Below are 19,000 nucleotides of genomic sequence, written 5' to 3'. Positions count from 1 at the left end.
AGTCTGTTGGGATAATTCCCTCACCCAGGATTTAGCCCCATTTGGGACCTTCCCAACTCCCTGCTCTGCCTCTCCCCAGCTGGAGTAGCACAATGACTGTGGATCCCCTGCCCACAGCTGGCCCCAGCCCTTTGCCTCTCACACACCAGCCCCCCATGCCAGCACTGGGAGCGAAGGCCCCAGGCTTGTGGCAGTAGGCGTCACTCACAGAAGTGCTCTGGGAAGTCCATGTGGTACCAAAACCGAAGACAGGCGCCTGTGGTGGCTGGCAGGTGCTCGCTCAGCAGCCGGGCCGCGTTCCCCCCAGGCCCCAGCACACTGGCATCGAAGTAAACGTAGTGACCTGTGGGGGAGATGCAGCAGGAGTACAGGGGCCAGCCTCCTTTTGCAGGCCAGGTCGGGTCTGCCCACCCCTCATCTCTCTGTGCCCTTCTGCCTACTGTGGCCCAGGGCTCCTCGTCCGACCTTGCCCAAACCCCTCGGGTTGACTCCTAGGCAGCACTCTGCTTCACCGGCCTGTTGAGGGACACTCCCAGGACACTCCCTGCCTCAGTGGGCAGCCACAGGCCCCTCGCCCCCAAGGGGTCCACAGGCAGGGCCAGGCGGAGGCACGTTGGTGCAGAAGGGCAGGGCTGTGCCCTGCTGCTTCCTGAGCCGTGCTGGGGCTGGGCAGAAACAGAGTCTCAGAGTCCAGGGCCGCCAGGCCTGTCAGCTGCACAGCTCCACACAGCATGCAAAGGGAACTGGCCGGCTGGGAGCCTGGCCAGACCCACATGGGGCGGATCTGCCCAGGTACCCATGGGCGGGGGGCGTTGCACTCCATGTTCCCCGCAGTGGGCCCCGGTTCCCCCCAGCTAGGAACCTGACACCAGAATCCACAGAAGGGCTCGGTGCCCCCCAGCCTGGGCCAGAGCCCCATGAGCTCGGTGCCCCCCCACAGCCTGAGTCAGAGCGCCATGGGCTCAGTGCCCCCCCGCCTGGGCCAGAGCACCATGGGCTCGGTTCCCCCCCAGCCCGGGTCAGAGCACCATGGGCTCAATGCCTGCCCACCCCCAGCCCGGCTCAGAGCACCATGGGCTCGGCATCCCCTCCCCTTAGCCTCTCTGGCCCTCTGAGTTTCAGAAGCGTCTCTCTGCTCCCGCCAACTCATGGGGCTCAGTTTCCCCACCATTTCCCAATGTGGTCAAGCCCCACGCGCCTGTGATCCTGATGGGGGCCCTGGGTCAGTGCTGGTGGCTGGGCACCGCCCAAAAGCCAAGCTCTGAGCTGGGCTGTCACAGGGTCAGTTCTGGTCCTTTGGGGTCACGCATTGCACCATCACTCCCAGCAACACCAGCCACGGCCGGCCGCAGAGAAAGGGTGGGTCGCCCCACAGCCAGTGAGACAGTCTGGGGACACGGCAGTGCCAGCACCGACCCAGGGCCCCCAGCCAAGACCCAGGCATCCTGCGTGGTGCTGAGAGCCGCTGAGCACCCTGCTGAGCCGCAAGTCACGCCGGGCAGAGCTCAGCCAGCTCCTGACCAGTTCCTGAGCCATTCGTCGTCTCTTCCACCCAGCCCCAGGGACCAGGCTTCAGTCCCACGCGACGTCTTGGTCCCAGTTCAGCTGAGCCGGGCCAGGACGGAGGAGAGGATCTGCCTCCCTCCTCCAGGGTGCAGCAACATCTGCTGTACCCCAGCCCTCAGGAATGAGCCCCCCCGGAGGCTCTGGCCCGGCACTCCTGGCCATGCTGGGCACTGTTCTGAAGTGAGGAGCCTCCCTGCTCAAACACTGAGTCCCCCAGCCCCCTTTCTCTGCCGCTCACCCCCTCCCAGGAAGGCTGCATGGTGAGGGCTACCTGCTCAGCTCCCCAGCCCTGCCCATCAGTGTGTGGGTCCCTTGGACACCCCCACAGGGCAGTCAGAACCCCGCCTCCAGGATGCCTCCCCCAAGCAGCCCCATCTCCGCTCCCACCTGGCCAAGAGTGCCTCTCACCTGCTGTCGTGCCCAGCGTGTGGTCTACCTCCGGGCCCGGGCTGGCCCCGCTTTTCCAGCCCCAGGTGTAGCTGCCCAGGGTGTGGTCTGAGGGGCTGGTCCAGCCACAAGTGTCTGACTCAAAGTCACAGGAACCTGCCAGCAAGAGACCCCCTGCCCCATTACAGGAGCATGGGCTCATGGTGCCACTGGGGCATCCTCTGGGCCCACCCTGCACTCACTGGGAGAAGTGCGGGATCAGGCCCTTGGCAAGACCTCTCTGGGGCAGCCCCATCCCTACGAGCCTGGGCTGCTACACTACGAGCCTGGGCATGCTACAGGATAACAGCAGCATGTCTCTAACCACGGGGACAGTCATCACCTTGCCCCCGGAGCCCTGCCTGCTGCCCCCATACACTTTCCCCCGAGCGTCCCGGCCTGCCCTGCTGCTCTGCGCTGCGCTCCCTTGACAGCCACTGCCGGCTACAAAAGGGAGCAGCACCAGCAGGAGGCTGACCTGCGGAGGGAGCAGTAACGGTGCCGGGGGAGCGTGCTGCCACGGCCGAGGGGGCTGGGGGGGACTGTGGAGTCCTCCTCTCTGGCCCCAGCCTCGGGACAGCCTGCCTGCACCCCAAACTCCTCATCCCCAGCCCTGCCCCACCCCAGAGCCCGCACCCCCTGCCAGAGCCCTCACCTCTGCCCAACCCTCTGCCCCTTCCTGCACTGTGAACCCCTCATCCATGGCCCCACCCCGCAGCCCTCACCCCACACCCTGACCCTCTTCCTTAGCCCTGAGCCCCCTCTAAGGTGACCAGATAGCAAGTGTGAAAAATCGGGACAGAGGATGGGGGGTAATAGGTGCCTATACAAGACAAAGTCCCAAATATCGGGACTGTCCCTATAAAATTGGGACATCTGGTCACCCTAGCTCCCTCCCACACCCCAAACCCCTCATTCCCAGCTCCACCCCAGAGCCCTCACCCCCAGCCAGAGCCGTCACCCCCCGCCACACCCCCAAATTGTGCAATATAGGGAAACTGTTAACCGCTTACTGTTTCCAGTCCATTTTTACAGTATTTTTAAAAATATATATCGGCTTACAAGGCACAGGGGCGGGGGAAGGGGGGACAGGACTTGGACCCATTCTGGGCACCACCAAAAATTATACAAACCTGCTGCCCCTGGGCTGAGCAGCCAGTTCCCAACCCCGCCTTGGCTGCCATGTTGAGATTGGTAGGGGCCAGTTCCTGTCTGACCCTGCTGCACACAGCAGTGTACGTGTCACACCTGCCCCGGCCTTTCCACTTGGACACCGACACACAACTGGCCAGGACCCGTCCTAGGGTACAGCCCCCCTACCCATGGTCCTGTAGGAGCTGCAGAGAGAAGCCAGCCAGAGACGTCCCGCAGGCAGGCGCCAAAGAGGGACCTCGGACTGCTCCAGACTCTGCTCGGTGCTGGCTGGCACATTGCGCCAGCTGTCCCCTCTCAGTCCTCACCTCGGCATCCCTCCTCCCCTCCCCTGCCCTGCCCCCCTTTTCCCGTGTAGCTGAACCCACCCCCTGCAGCTAGCTCTCCCCTCACTGCCCCCTGCTCAGCCTACTGGCCACCCTGCCCCAGCCAGACTGCCCGGCTCTGAAGAGCTGTGTCTGGAAGCACCTGCCTAGTGGGCCCTGGGCACTATCAGCCCCGTACCTGGCTCTGGGCAGCTGCTGGCCTTCAGGTGCAAATCATCGAGGGCGACGTAGGAGAGCTCACCACCAGCACTCACCACCTCGAAGGTGACCTGCCAAAGAGAGCAGGGAGCAGATCCAGGGTCAGGCCGGAGGTCCCGCCAGAGCCGACTGGACACCACTGGGACTCGGCATGCTCTCATGGAGCCTGGAAGTGGGGGCCAGGCCCACCCAGGGCATTGCTCTGCTCCTCCTCTTTGTGCAGGCTGGGCCAGAGCCTGATGGACCCCCCGAGTCTCAGCCATGCAGCGACAGCATGATGCCCCAGGACTAGCCCAGGTCTGCTCCAGCCTTCCAACCCCCTGCTGGCCGGTGCCCATGTGCCACAGGGAGGCGCATGGTGTAAAACCTACCCAGCTCCAGTGGAGGACTTGACCATCCTTCCCCCTCACCAGGCCTGGCAGGCCCAGTCCAGCCTCCACCCATGTAGCGGAGTAGCCGGGGCTGGGGTTCAGCCCCAGAGAAGTCCCTCAGAGCACATCGCTGCTCAGAGAGCAGCTTCCCGGATCAGGCGGCCAGGGCTCTGGAGCTCCTCTCTGACTCAGGCTGGGATCTGACTGATCGCCCTGTTCTGTATAGGTAGCGCATCAGAGCACCAGTCAAGGACCAGGTCCCCTGGCTGTCTCACCTGCCAGTCCTCAGCCACTTGGACAGTCACTTTACCGTAGCGCCAAGCGTCCCCCTGCACTGAGCTCACGCTGAACAGCCTCCGCTGCACCCCCTTCTCCTTCACACCCACCGTCAGGGAACCTAGCGAAAGACAGAGATGGTGATACCTCCTGAGGGCCACCCACAGGAGCAGCGGCACCGCCAAGCCCGTGGCACTGGTGGTGTTCCCGGGAGCTTGCTCTGCTCTCAACCTTCCTCCAAAGCACCATGGAGGCAGCATGCAGGGCACTGGGTGTCAGGGCCCCTGAGTTCTAGTCCTGACTCACTGCGGGGCCTTAGCCATTTCCATACTGGTGCAATGGGGCTGACAACATGGCACGGAAAGACCCCCCCAGGCTCTGTCACTAGCAGTTCCATGGGGAAGATGTTTCCAGGCACTGCCAGGACACTTGGCTGGCCAGCCTCGAGCCCTGGCTTGACCTGGCTAACTCTAGCCTCCTGGGGAGCTGGCAGAACCCACGGGCCTGAGAAATGCACCTGGGCCAGGGTACAAGTAGGAGGCAGTGGGATTTGTTCCTGGGTTGGAGGTCCCCACACTCCTACTCACACTCCCTGTGAGGTCGCGGGCGGGGGTCGGGATGCCCAGTTTACCATGAGGGAACCAACCACCAAGAAGGGCCATGGCTCACCCAGCAAGTGTGTGGCAGAGCCAAGACGAGAACCCAGGAGTCCTGACTCCCAGGCCTGGCTTTAACCACAGAACAGCCTTCCTCCACAGCCTCTTGCCCCTCACTCCACTGCCCAGCATCTCCGCGCCCGCCAGCCCGAGGGGATCAAAGGCTTCCGGGCTCACCTGGGTCACTGGGGCTCAGCTGGTACCAGAAGCCCAGGCACTGCGGATGAGTCAGGGGCCTGTACTGCCCAGAGCTCAGAGTGGCTACTTGCCCACGGGGCAGGGAGCCCTTGCTGGTATCAACAATCATGTAATATCCTGTGGAAAACAAAAACCAACAGCCTGGCAGAGAGAGTCACTTAATCATTCCAGGCCCAGAACTGAGATCCCTGGGCCCGGGGCACAGCCATGGACCCTCCAGCATCAGCCCCGATCAGACCGCTGGGCACGGACTGGAGCATAGTCATGGACTCCCTTATCCCCCCAGCAGCATCCCTAGTCAGACCCCTGGGCATGGGGAACAGCTACAGACCCCTCTCCCCCATAAGGGCTAAGGCCTTTTTCTGCAGCCACATTAGGAGGGCAGCAGCCATGAGCTAAAAGCAGACAGTCACATCCTCACATTCCCTCTACATTACATCAAACCAATGAGATATCAGGCTGTTAAGAAAGCTCCTGTCCCAATAGCACCACCATCACCCATAAGCAAGGAATCTCTTAAGATATTTAAAGAAAACTTTGTTTGCTGGCCTTCTGTCTGGCAAGAAATCGCTTATCAGCAGTTGTGGGTGGTGAAATCTCTTTTCTTTATTGTTTTGCCTTTATGGTCCCTACTTCTCTATTACTAAGGTTAAGATTGTGTCATGGTTATTTTTAGTAAAAGTCATGGACATGTCACAGGCAATAAACAAAAATTCAGGGTGGAAGCTGTGACCTGTCTGTGACTTTTGCTGCTGCAGCTCCATGGTTCCTTCCCCCCATACTGCGGTGGCTGGGGGGGTTCCCTATCTGCCCACAGCACCTGGGAGCTGCAGGGTGACCATATTGCCCAAGGAAAAAATGGGACACCCCCAGCCGCTCACCCGAGGCGTCCCCCTCCCCCTGCTCGAGGTCTGAGGAGGACCCCTCAGGAGTCTGTCACCTGTTGCTGGAACCTTGTCGCTGCTGAGGCCTGTCACTGGAACCCTGCCCAGGCCCCAGCTCCGGAGTCCCACAGCCCCAGGGGCTGAAGCAGGGAATGTCAGGGAGGTCTCTGCAAGTCACTTCCATGCAGGGTGACCAGATGTCCCGACTTTATAGGGACAGTCCCGATACTTAGGGCTTTTTCTTATATAGGCACACATTACTCCCCACCCCCGTCCCGATTTTTCACATTTGCCATCTGGTCACCCTATTTCCATGACCTCAGTGACATAAACCCAGACTTATCTATTGTTTATCTAAATGGTCTCTGTCTGGTTCTTTGATTGCTTCTGTCTGTTATATAACTAATTTTTGCTAGGTATAAATCAACTAAGATGGTGGGGTATGATTGGGTAAAGAATTGTTTCACAATAGGTTAGGACTGGTCAAAGAATTATTTTATAAAACTTTAGTAAAATGGTTGGTTAAGGTACAACTAAGCAGGACTCAAGTTTAACTATGTAAACTGGAGAGTCCAAAAGGAAATTCTTTGGATTGGAACCAGCTCCAGGACACAGCCCAGGATGTCCTGATCCTGCCTGGCCACCAGGAAAAGTTCCTCTGCCTCCTTGGGAACGGGAAGCATTGTCTCCTTAGCGTGTGTGTTCTGTTTGGTAGCTGTGAATAGAGGTAAAGGATATTACTGTGTAAGGCTCTTTCACTAGTAAAAGACCCCCCAAACCCACACAAGATTATGCCCTGAGCAGTGGCAGATTTAGAGTTTAGTGGGGCCCTGTGTGCAGCTTCATTTTTGGGGCCTGACCCTCGGGACCCAGCTAAGTAAGAGAACATTCTCTCGTATCTCCCCCCAAGTTTTCCAATCTTTTTTACTTCATCCTCCTCCTATATTATAAGTAATAGGAAGTAAATTAAAATCATAGAATCATAGAATATCAGGGTTGGAAGGGACCTCAGGAGGTCATCTAGTCCAACCCCCTGCTCAAAAGCAGGACCCATCCCCAATTAAATAATCCCAGCCAGGGCTTTGTCAATAAATAAATAAAATAAATAAAATAAAGTGAGGTACCTTGATTGTTTTTGAATTCTAACTTTTTTTTCACAGACCACTTGAAAATTGCTGAGGGACTCAGCAGACCACTTAATGATCTTACCAAACGTTGAACTATTGTGAAGTACTTTGGATAAGAGCGCTTTATAAAAATACTTAATAACCTTTCCTCGGTCCACCTGAATGGAGTTCTCAGACCACAGTTTAAGAACTTCTGGTCTAGATGAAAGCTTGTATTTGCATTATACTAATGTGAAAAATGCACAAAAATAAAAAGTACAGATGACACATGATGGAAAAATAAAAGTTAACTTCCTCTGAAGAAACTTACCCAATTTGGAAAAAAAAAATTTATTCAGATAGCTTTCTTTTTCCACTTTTTTTTTAGAAAATCGTCAATTAAGTCATCGTAAGTAACATTTTGTAAAGAGGCACTTTCAATTGTCAATATTGTCGACCTTATCAAATGTTCCTGACTCGTATTTTGAAAATAATTTTTAACTCGTTTCAATACAGAAATAGAACGTTCACCAGAAGCGTTTGGGACAAGTATTGTTAAAAATATTTTCAGAATGGTTTCTACATTTGGAAAGGTTGCCTGCAAACCATCACATATAAATCTATACAAATCAATTGGTGATCTCGAAGCACAGACCTCATCATTTTCGTTAAAATGAATGAAATGTTTCACTTCGTCTTCAAAAAGATTTGTGTCTATGTCCTCTCAGTAGAATTCACTTAATTTCTTACTGTAGTGGCTTTTAGCATTTTCATCCGTACTTCTGTCAAAAAACAAGCAAAATAAAGCAACAGTTTTCTTTAGAGATTCACCTCTACTCTGCAACTGCACTATTATTGTGTCACAAATAACATTGACTGTCTCAACGATGATCTGCTCTTTCCCTTTTAAATTGATTTCATTGTCTCTTGCTTCCACTGAGCTATAGTCATTTTGAACTTCTATGACAAAACTTTTAACTGAGGTTAACAATTGTGCAGCATTCAATAAATTTGTATCAATCTTTTGTAGTGATTTGCTGATGGCATTAATTCTTTGAAGTTAACAGTTCCAAAAAAGAGTAAAAACAGCAATATCGTACTTTTCAAACTTTTCTGCTCAGGACTTTGCTTCATTTTTCGCACATGGTTTTACAGAATTTGATGTGGCTGTGTCAAATAAGGTTTTCTTTATGTCATCATAGCTCATTTTCAAAGCCAAAACAGCATCTGCATGAGCAGACCACCTGGTGTCACCAATTCTTTTGACTGTCAAATGTTTTTCATTTGCCTGCTCCAAGCGTGATTGTAGCATACTCTGCCGGTGCATGGAAACCAAAAAAAAAGCATACACGTTTTGAACAAAGTCAAAAAATGTGTAGCTCCTTCACAAGATTCGGCTGCAGCGTTGCAGATTAAATTTAAGGAATGGCTGGAACATGGTATGAATAAAGCAGAGGGGCTTGCATCATTCAGTCTTGCCTGTAGACCTGAACATTTTCCTGCCACATTTGTGGCGTTATCAAAGCTCTGCCAATGACAGTTTTTGATGTCCAAACCTAAATTTGCAATGATTTCCAAACCGTTGTCTCCAGACCTTCAAAGTGTGGGATTTTAGCGGGACAAAACAAAGAAATCACTCTACAGCTTCACCATTGCCAGTCACATTTCTTAAAATTAATGTTAATTGGTCTACACGACTCACATCTGGTGTTGAATCGACTATTATAGAATAATACTTGGCATCCTTTACTTCATCAGTGAATTGGTTTCTGAGCTGCTCTGCCATTATAGTGATGAATTCATTGTAGGTTCAGTGTGTTAAAAAGTTGATCTTCCCTGACCACAATACTGATAATTTTTCAAATGTTCTTTGAGAAAATCATCAAATTCACTAAGATATTCAAGGCGGGTTAAAAAATTACCTTTTTGATTTGGCAATGATGACTCATCATGTCCTCTTCAAGGTAGTCCCAAAGAAGACAGCAGTTTGACCGGGGCAACAACACGGCTCAGCATTTCCTTTTCACTCCTGAGCTGATAACACAGAATCAATTCTTCCAGATAATTTACACCTTGGAACGAACTTACACATAACGTTGATATGAGCTTTGGAAGTTTCATGATCAGAGATATGTCTTGCAATGTTTCTCCAATTAGAGTGCCCGTCAACGAATGTTTGTTTTCCTTTACTATGGTCAGGGATTAATTTGCAAACATAACAGTAACCTGCCTTAGTGGTTTATGAAACAATCAACCAAATTCTCATTTCTGTCATCCCATTCTTCTTCATCCTCAGAAAACGGGACTCATGAAGACCTCTAAATTGCTTTCGTCCTGCAATCTCATACTCTTTTCTCAAATTTTCCATATTACCTACGTTTTTCGGTTCATTTACTAAGAAATATTCTATCATATCCAATGCAACAGATTTTGGCCATAATGCAATGTCTTCAGGGTAGGTTTCTTCCCTTACTTCAACAAAATTACCAATATTTTGTAGTTCCATTGTCACTTCAGAGTCCACTTGTTCAACTTTTGCAGTCGTTGTGGTATCCCCACAACTCGGGAAGTGATCAGATAATTCAGATGTTTCCTCGCCCATACTTTTTGATGAATGTCCACAATTCAATACTTCAAGCTTTTAAAAATAAGATGACAAACTGTCTTTTTGCTTCGCTTTGTCTTCTTGCCTCGCCTTGATTTTTTTTGCATTTTTGACCGCCAGACTCAGTGTTGTTCCATTATTGCTAAAAAATTGACCTTGATTTTAGGCAGATTAAAAATGTCTGAAAGAGCAGCAGTGTAGCCACGGGTGGGCCTGGGTGGGCCATGGACCACCTAATTAGCTTTAACGCCATTAATTCCGTGTTTTTATCAGGCTCTGAAACAATGTGGGGGAGGGTGCTTTTATTCAATTGGATAATTGGTCAAGCAGACAGACTGTGCCTGGCAAATGATGATTTCCCTTAATTGCTGTTATGCTATTGCCGAGACACAGAAAAAATGGCAAAGCAAATAGACTACTTCAAAAAACCATGTTTAGAGCACAGTTCACAGAATAAGTTCTCAGAATGCAGAAAGCCTGGACCGCTTCACAACTTGAAACACTCATTAAATTCAGTCATTTGTCAGATTCGTCCTGCATTTTGGGGCCCCCCATTGTTGGGGGCCCCAAGCCACTGCACGGTTTGTTTCATGGTAAATACGCCACTGGCCCTGAGCTCTAGGAACTGGGTAAGGCTGGAGTTACGCCTTGAGCCCTAGGAACTGGGGAAAGGTGGGCGCCCTAGAGTGTGTGGGTAACACCCCAGCATCAGCCCTGGGCAGACCTTTGGGCACAGGGCACAATCATGGACCCCCCCACAGCAGACCCTGCCAGCCCTCCAACCAACCAGAGAAGGGACCCAGCTGCAGGCCCACAGTAAGGAAAAGCCAGAGAACAACTGCATCTTCCAGTGCACCTGAACCAGCATAGACCATGAGGGCTGACAGAGCTCTCCCTGTTACCTGACCTGGCACCTCCTAGAGTGCAAGACAGTGGGATTGTCACAGCGGCATGGCTACTCTATTGTACCTCCTGTTGGCCCAGCATGGCATTGCCAGCACTCCCTGCCTCAGTTTCTCTTCCCGAGGTGTGCGCCCTCAGCTTGTCATGCATCAGTCTGGGGAGGAGCTATGGCTTAGCCCTCCAGCCATTTTACAACAAACATAACCCCGGGGTGGAGACAGGGGAGAAAACCAAGAGTCCAAACTCAAACATTCCCACCAAACAGAAAGTTTCCTTTGCCCTTCAGGACTTCTTCACCTGCTCCCCCTCCCCCAGCCCTGCTCCCAGCCCCTTTTTATGCTCAGCACCTCCCGGAGCCCCAGGTCCCACCTGGGTCCGTGGAGTGTCCTTTTCCTTCCAGTCCCAGCCTGCCTTCTCCTTGCAGTGCCAACTACCGAGCAACCCCCACGTCTCCTTTTCAAAAGCCTAGAAGACCCTTAATCTGGTGCCTCACCTGCCTTAGCCCACCCCTCAGGCTGGGGAGGTATGGCTGGTCCCTGCCAGCCACAGCACAGCACCCCGGCTGTTTCCACTGGCTAAGTGGAACCGGGAACCCAGGAGATTGGCATGGCCACCTTGGAGTGCCCTGGAAATGGACTGGCTCAGCCCCACCTGGCAGTGCCACGCAGGCTCCCTGCTCACCCATCCCCCTCCCGTGTCCTGGTCCCCACCTCAGCCCTGCCCTGCAGCGCCCATGCTGCAGCATTCCAGCTGCCCGCACGTGGTCTCTCTCTGGGGGACCATCTTTTCCGCAGCGCTCAGCGTGCCAGGTGCAGCCCTGGGCCTGACAATCAGCCCATGGGCATGTGGAAGAGCTGCCTTCTGCAGTCAGAACCACACAAGGACAGTCCCCAGCACCGCATGGCACCCTCGTGGCTGGCCAGGGCCCTGTGCTGCAGGCAGTGTGCAGGGGCTGCGTGCCAGGCCCAAGGAAGGCAGACGGGCCCCCGCAGCCCTGCGGGAGCACAGGGGCTGCATTACCTCGGGCTGTCCCCACGGTGTGGTCAGTGGGAGGGCCAGCCATAGCAGTGCCAGTGACGTTGCTCTGCCGTGCCCACGTGTACTGCCAGCTGGAGGAGAAGCCACAGGCATTGGCCTCGAACGAACAGGAATCCTGGGGACCACAGGCTCCAGCTCGCACGGTGACATCGTCCAGGGCTATGTCCCCCAGGTACCCGTCCCGGAGAGCCTCGAAGACCAGCTGTCAAGGAGGGAGGCACACAGCACTGAGCACCACCCCCTTTGTCACCTATGCTCACTGCTGGAGGGCGCCATGTCAGCGCCACGCCTGCCTGGGACAGGATAAAGGGTCTTCAGAGCCACGTAGACACCTAAGTACCCTCGAGGGTCTGGGCCCAAGTGACCCCTGGAAGCAGCTGCTGCCAGGGCTGCAGCCCAGGTGCCCTGTGGCTGGGTGAGCAGCACAAAGCCGTACGGAGCTTGCATGGCCGTGCAGCCCAGCCTCGGGCTCAGGAGTGTGGCACTCGCTGTTATTACTTACTGAGTGCCAGCAAGGTCCCTGGTGCAGGCACATGCGGGCAGGCACAGCTCAGTGATCACAGCATGGCACTGGGGCCAGCAAGGCCGGAGTCCTACCCCTGGCTCTGCAGTGACTCCCCATGTGCCACGGAAGAGCCTTGAGCACTGAGGGAAGAGGCATTATGTCGGGGGCCTTACCCGGTACCTCTGTAGAGCCTGACGACTGAGCGTTGCGAATCCCAGGTGCCACATGCTGCCGTGAGCTCCCGTTCGGGTCCAGAGCACCGTCTCGGGCTCCCCATCGTGCTGTATCTTTAGGTTCAGCGTGCCTGGGTTGGAACTGAAGGTTAGGGAGCCCATGGGAATGGGCAGGCGAACAGCAAGTGGGGACAGTCACAGAGCATTCCTTGAGCCCCTGTCACATAGCCAGGAACCCCCTCCCCAGTGACCTGCAGCCAGCTCTGGGGAGATGACCGCCGGCAGACAGGGGCAGCCTCTGCTGGAAAGTGACCAGGGATCTGCATTGGCAGAGCATACAGGAGCCTGGGTTTTACGTCCCCAAAGAGAAACATGCCTGGCACTCAGTTCATCGCCCCGGAAGGGGCAGACGCTGGGCTGAGCAGCTGAGAATGGAACCTGTGGTTCTTGGGAGCTAAAGCTGGCCTTGCACCCCAAGTACTGGGTCCCTGTAAAACAGCCACCCCAGGCCAGTGAGCAAGGGGCCTGTGGGAAGGAGTCTTGGTAGGGCTGAGGCAGGGAGGGCAGGCGTCTGTCCTTCTTTGGGGGCACTAGGAAAGGGAGGGAGCCAGGATGGGAGAGAGGCTCCTCGTGCTGGGGAACTCTCTCTCCCAGCCTGCACTGCGTGACCCACACAGTTGGGACCTCACCCCCGGAAGGGCGAGCACCAGGGTGACCCACACAGCAGGGACATGTCCCTCTCTGCAACACAACTCCAGGCCTTGGCTCACACCCACGCCCCTCACCATGGCCTCCTGGGCAGTGCCCAGGTGTGTCCTTGCCAGAAGTGCCTTCTGTTGAATGCCAATGCCAGGCATGTCAACTGGCACCTTCCTGGAGGAGATGGGGAAGGATCTGTTTCTCCTGCCCCACAGATAATGGGCCCTGGAAGCCCTAGCAGGGTGCGACTTACCACTCTGAGGGCCATCCAGGCGGTACCAGAACGAGAGACACTGCTCTCTGGTGGGAGGGTCCTGGGGGTAGGTGATGAGACGTGCGCTCAGGGCCCAGGTACTTTGGGCGGAGAGATCCACGGACAAGAAATAGCCTTTCAGAAGCAAACACAGCCCACGGTGAGAGCTGGAGCAGCAGGAACAAGGGCAGGCAGGTATCTACAGACACGAGCCCAGCCCTCCCTGCAAACACAGCCCCAGCTTGCTACAGCTACAGGCCAAGCCCCATCACACCAGCCTCACCAAGATCTTGGCCAGGCCCTTACCCCAGCCCAGGTGTATCAGCAACCCCTGAGAGCTGGAAAGGCAGCAGACAGAAGCAAACCCAGCCTCTCCCAGAGGAACTCTGCTTGCTCCCTACCAGATCCCTTGCCTTGCCCCACAGCCCAGCCTGGGGCCCGAGCCCAGGCATGCCCCCCTGCACTCCACAACTAGGGGCCCAGCTTTGCCTTCTAAAGTTCCTGGCCCTCAGCTCGCCTTCTTTGGGCTGAGTTTGAAATGGATCCCAGAGCCCCAGCTGAGTGCAGCTCTGAGACCAGCTCTACAGGGTAGGCCCTGGAGGAGGGCCCCAACCCTGCTGCTTAACCTGCCCTGTGCACCCCATAGCCAAGGAGTTTCTGAGGCAAGCCCTCCGGCTCCCCAGCAGGACCCACCTGTGCCGGTGGTGTGGTCAGAGCCCAGCCCCAGCCCTGTGCCTCGCACCCACTCAAAATCATCGCTCTGATCCTGGTACCAGCCGCAGAGCCCCATCTCAAAGTTGCAAGACAGCTCTGTGCAGAGAGAGGAAAGGCCAAGTTGTGAATGAAGTCAGACACTGGCGCAGGGGCCAGGGGACCGCCATCCTGCAACCAAACTCCTCACTCCTGGCTCAGCCCCACATCAGAGCACGTTACAGCTGCTATAGTCCATCCCCAACCCCACTAATTTCAAAGCATTCTTAGGTCTAGTGGCCAGAGCAAAGGAGCAGGAAATTCTGTTCCTAGGTTCTCTACTGTACTCTGAAAGGGTGTGATGTTGAGTGGTCAGAGCAAGCAAACTGGGAGTCAGGACTCCTGGGCTCTATCCCAGTTCTGCTATTGCTTCACTGTGTGACCCTGGGTAAGTCACTTAAATGTGCCCGTGCCTCAGTTTCTCAATCTGGAGTTGGGGTGAGCTCCTTGCTCTGAGCTCTCCAGATGGAAGGAGGTGGATCCCTCATGCCCTTCTCTCTGCCCGGGAAGAAGAGCAAGCTCCAGTCCCTGCTGGCTCCTGATGCCCTTCCCTGCCCCTTTGATGGGAGCCTTGAGCACTTGGCAGGCATGGGGAATCTGGATCACCCCCTGGAGGGCAGGGAGTAGCCCAGAGGGCACATGGTGGCTGCAGGAAGGAAGGCCACTTGGGCAGTGATTAGAAGAAAGGGTATCCAGGGTTCCCAGTTCTTCTGCTCCCGTGGTTCTGGAGACACTCTCAGCATCATCCCCTGCATGGGCACTAGGAATGTGAATCTGACAGGGTGAGGTTCTGGTGCTGGGACTATACTCCTGGGCCTAGATCTTCAAAATTATTTAGGTGCCTAACTCCCATTGATACCACTGGTCCCCAACCTTCTGCAAGGACAGCTCTGCTGGCCAGCCAGATGGCAGCTGCTTCCCTACTGCCTGCTGGCATGGGCTGTCCCCACAGTCCCCAGGGGATGAGGAGCAAACCTGGAAGAAGGGCAAGGGAGGCTGCAGGGGGCAGAGATCACTGGCTCTTGGATGAGCACGTAGACACCCTGCACCTTCATCACCCACCTCAACTCGGCGCCCAACACGGGCAGCATACAGGATGGTGGAGTCCCTGTGCACGAAATTCAATACCATGCCAGTGTAGGGCACCTCCAGCCACAGCCTGTTGTTAACCTGCTCTTCACGCAGTGGTAGTAACTAACCCATGAAAAAGAGCAAATCCTCCACTTGGCACCGTCTGGAACCAAGCCCTGGAGCATGAATGGGTCAGGGCTGGTGAGTCTACCCATCCTGGGCCAGCAGCAGAGCAGGACCCCAGTGGCAGAAGTTGGTAAGTGTCCGATTCCCGTTTCCCTGCGGTGCCCCAGGGAGAGACGTACCTGAGGCATCTGGAGGGGTAAAGCGGGGGTCGCAGTTCACAAATGCAACATCGTCCACAGCAGCACTCTGCACTACGGGGCCACGCAGATTCACCAGGGCGATCAGCTCCAGCTGAGGGGGACAGCAGCCCTGGTAAGAGCCATGGCTGCACACACACCCCATCCTGGCCCCACAGTCCCCTCCAGACACTAGGGGCCCAGAAGTCTCTCTGAAAATTCAGCACAAAGGTGAGAGGTGCCGTGTGGTAGCCTGGTGGTGGATGGGCAGTGGCCCCCTCACATACCAACCTGCAGGGGCCTCCCCTGGGAGCAAGAGAGGAGCTCCCTCTGTGGGGCCCATTCAGCCCTTGGCTGCTGACAGCAAGAAGCCAATCATTGCTGAGACCCCTGCCTATGTCTCCCCAGGATGGAGATTGGCTGGGGCTGAGTCTGGGCACTGCCTCCCTGGGCTCCCTGCCATGAAGGGCTCCTGTTCCACCCCTGGCCCCCGACCAGCCGGTCCCCTCACCCCAGGCAACCTCCGGGGTTTGCTCCTGGCTCTGTACTTTGTTCTTGGGGCTGCAGCACTGACCCAAGACGGTGCCCAAGCTGCCTGCATGTGCTGGGGACGCCCTCGGAGCACCCACAAGGCCCAAGATGGGTGTTTTCAGGCTGTTTTGCCCACCTGGAAGGGTCTGGCTCTCTCCCCAAGAGGAACGGTGACGTGTTTCCACTCCGCGCTGCCGTTGTCCTGCATGTGCCAGGCCAGCCTGTGTGTCCCCAGGGCATGATCCACGATGCCGAGCGCAATGAACCCTAGCAAAGGGAGAGGGGGGATGGCAGGGCAGCCGCTGGCTCTGAGACACTGGCCCTAGCCGCCGGCCCGGCAGCCTCCTTGGGAGCCCACCCAGCATGGCAGGGCCCAGTACCAGCAGCTGTGTCAGGCAGCGGGATCCGAGTCAGCAGCCAAGCTCATTGCCTGGCAGGGCTGGAGGACTGCAGTGACCCCTCCGGTGACTCCTTGCCGCTCTGATGCGGGGAGGGGTCACGTCCAGCAGGGAGGCTGGGTCTGCACTGCCTGGGGATGGGGATGGGAAGATGGGGCCAGGCTCCAGGTGGGGCTCAGAGAAACCTCTTCCCTGGGGCAAATCGGCAGAACATGGCTGCCTCCTCCCCCTGCAGCACCGGGAGGAGCCTGTTGGCCCGTAGTCAGCACCTAAGGCCCCGCCAGGAGTTCTACCACCGGGGCATATTGTGGGGGACAGGGCATAGGACCCCCCTCTGCGCTGGAGAGCTGAGTGCAGCCTGGCTGGGGGGCAGCGAGTGCGGTACCTTGGGGGTCGCTGTGCAGCCAGTAGTGCATCTCCACGGAGCAGGCCAGGCCCGAGGGGCCCAGAACGGGGGTGCGAGCCCTTGCCACGGACACCATCTGGCCTGGAGCCAACTCCACGCCCAGGTAACTCCCTAGGCAGGAAACACAGGCCACAGCAGGGGAATGGTCACCCCTCCCCCACTGCCCCCAGGCCCCTCCCCCACTGTCCCCAGACCCCGCCTGCCCGCCCTCCCCTCCCCCACTGCCCCCAGACCCCGCCTGCCCGCCCTCCCCTCCCCCACTGCCCCCAAGCACCGCCTGCCACCTTCCCCTCCCCCACTGCCCCCAGGCGCCGCCTGCCACCCCTCCCCTCCCCCACTGCCCCCAGGCCCCTTCCCCACTGCCCCCAGACCCCGCCTGCCCGCCCTCCCCTCCCCCACTGCCCCCAAGCACCGCCTGCCACCTTCCCCTCCCCCACTGCCCCCAGGCGCCGCCTGCCACCCCTCCCCTCCCCCACTGCCCTCAGACCCCGCCTGCCCGCCCTCCCCTCCCCCACTGCCCCCAGGCACCGCCTGCCACCCCTCCCCTCCCCCACTGCCCCCAGGCGCCGCCTGCCACCCCTCCCCTCCCCCACTGCCCCCTATAGGGCGGGTTAGGGGGTAGGTAGGTCTCCCCTGTGGGGTGATGGGAGTGGGGGTCTCACCGGTGGAAGGGTAGGGGGCAGGGGTCTCCCTGCGGGTGGTCTCACCTGTGGAGGTGTTGGTGGTGTGGTCTGCCCCAGGCAGTAAGCCCTTGCTGGCTTTCTCCCTCACCCACTGCAGCTGGCCCACACTGATGTCCTTCCAGCCCCTAGCCCCAGCCTCGAAGGTCGATGTCCCTGCAACACACCAAGTTTTCACAAGCCTCGCCTGGGCCCCTGCAGCCCCCGGGAGAGCGAAGCCTCTCACCAGGCGGTGCCAAGAGCCCTGCCTGCTCCTGGCCTGAAGGCGCGCGCTGCTGCAGCCGTCTGTGCCCACAACCATCAGCACCGGCGGGGCAGCTGGAGACATGATCACATGCACTACGGCCTTGGCTAGACAAGCCAGCGCATTACCCTGAGCCCCGTGGACCCAGGGAGCCTGGGGAGCTCTGGATGGCCTTGCTGGGTAGGTGCCCTGGGCCTGCCTGACTCCCCTGGGCTGAGGTTTCCTCTCCTCCCACCACTGTGCCGCAGCATGCCCGCTCCTTGTACCTGGGCTTCACTCACGTGACCAGAGCTAGGCCCCCAGGCGTGTCCAATAGGCATTCATGTGGCTACCTGTGATGCCCAGGTGACTTTCCAAAGGGAGGGTTCCTGGCCTGACAGTTCTCTGGCCTGGATCGAATTTATCTCTGTGTCTGCAGAGAATCTAGCACAATGGGGCCCTGATTCTGAGCAGGCTTCTGGGCATTTCCATCTGCTTAGTGTAAAACAGCAGCACTAGGGTTTGGCCAGCCAGGCGAGGAGCCAGGGTTTGGAAATGCAGAGTGTCAAAGTGCTGGTGTCAAAGCCCCAGCTGTTACTGCAGAGTGCCAGTCTGCCGAGTGGGCTGAGCACTGTCCTTACTGACCAGATTCAGAAGCACAAAAGCACTGCACGATCCAGAGATGTGAGTAGGGAGGAAATCCGAGGCTGGGAGGGTAGAACAGGCTTGGATGGCAGCAGGGCAGGAGGTAAGGACTCAGGGGCGTTGGCAGAGTGGTGTGTGCAGGGATCCCAGGGCTGGGATGGCAGCGGGGCACAGGTGAGGACTCAGCGGCATTGGTAATGTGTGTGCCCAGCCCCTGCCCACAATCTGCCTGCTCTAGCTGGTGCTCTCAGTCCCGCACCTCATGTTAATATCACAGCACCATGGAGCTTTCTCCCACCCAGGCCAGCTGCTGCGTGATCCTTTACCACAATACTTCTCATCGGAGCCGTCTTCACACGTCTCTGTAAAGTCGCAGGCCAGCTCTGCGCTGATGCACTTCTTATTGTCGCAGGTGAACTCCTCTGGGGTGCAGGGCGTGGTGGGGTCAGTGGAGGAAGGCGTGGGGGCGATGACCGGATTGCCTGGAGAGGGTGAGAGCGACAGCAGGTCAGGGGGCACTACGGCAGGGGCTGTACTGGGCCCTAGTGCTCAGCTAACTGCCTGCAAACACAGACCCAGCCGGGGCACTGCAGGCCCCTCTGATGTCTCCTTAGCACAAGCCGCACTGGAACGTTACCGAGAGCGGAGACCGGAGGGGA

The 19,000-nt window shown here is 56.8% G+C and overlaps 1 protein-coding gene across 1 annotated transcript in view; it reads right to left on the bottom strand.

The window, feature by feature from the left end:
* The window catches only part of MAMDC4 (MAM domain containing 4), a gene marked incomplete at its 5' end in the record, with an annotated part of 43,063 nt that overhangs the window by 6,541 nt on the left and 17,522 nt on the right, over positions 1-19,000 (bottom strand). Inside the window, 14 exons of the mRNA XM_084650326.1 lie at positions 209-343; positions 1,975-2,109; positions 3,649-3,739; positions 4,315-4,436; positions 5,149-5,286; positions 11,688-11,907; positions 12,384-12,514; positions 13,336-13,470; positions 14,029-14,145; positions 15,462-15,573; positions 16,126-16,256; positions 16,773-16,904; positions 17,501-17,629; positions 18,668-18,823. Coding sequence (XP_084506452.1) covers positions 209-343; positions 1,975-2,109; positions 3,649-3,739; positions 4,315-4,436; positions 5,149-5,286; positions 11,688-11,907; positions 12,384-12,514; positions 13,336-13,470; positions 14,029-14,145; positions 15,462-15,573; positions 16,126-16,256; positions 16,773-16,904; positions 17,501-17,629; positions 18,668-18,823 — 1,884 coding nt within the window. The remainder of the gene's footprint in view (positions 1-208; positions 344-1,974; positions 2,110-3,648; positions 3,740-4,314; positions 4,437-5,148; positions 5,287-11,687; positions 11,908-12,383; positions 12,515-13,335; positions 13,471-14,028; positions 14,146-15,461; positions 15,574-16,125; positions 16,257-16,772; positions 16,905-17,500; positions 17,630-18,667; positions 18,824-19,000) is intronic.

This window comes from Lepidochelys olivacea, assembly GCF_965140295.1.
Source record: "Lepidochelys olivacea isolate rLepOli2 genome assembly, chromosome: 16".
NCBI lineage: Eukaryota > Metazoa > Chordata > Testudines > Cheloniidae > Lepidochelys > Lepidochelys olivacea.
Note: the sequence above shows the minus strand (reverse complement) of the source record. Positions and strands in the feature narration are given on the sequence as shown.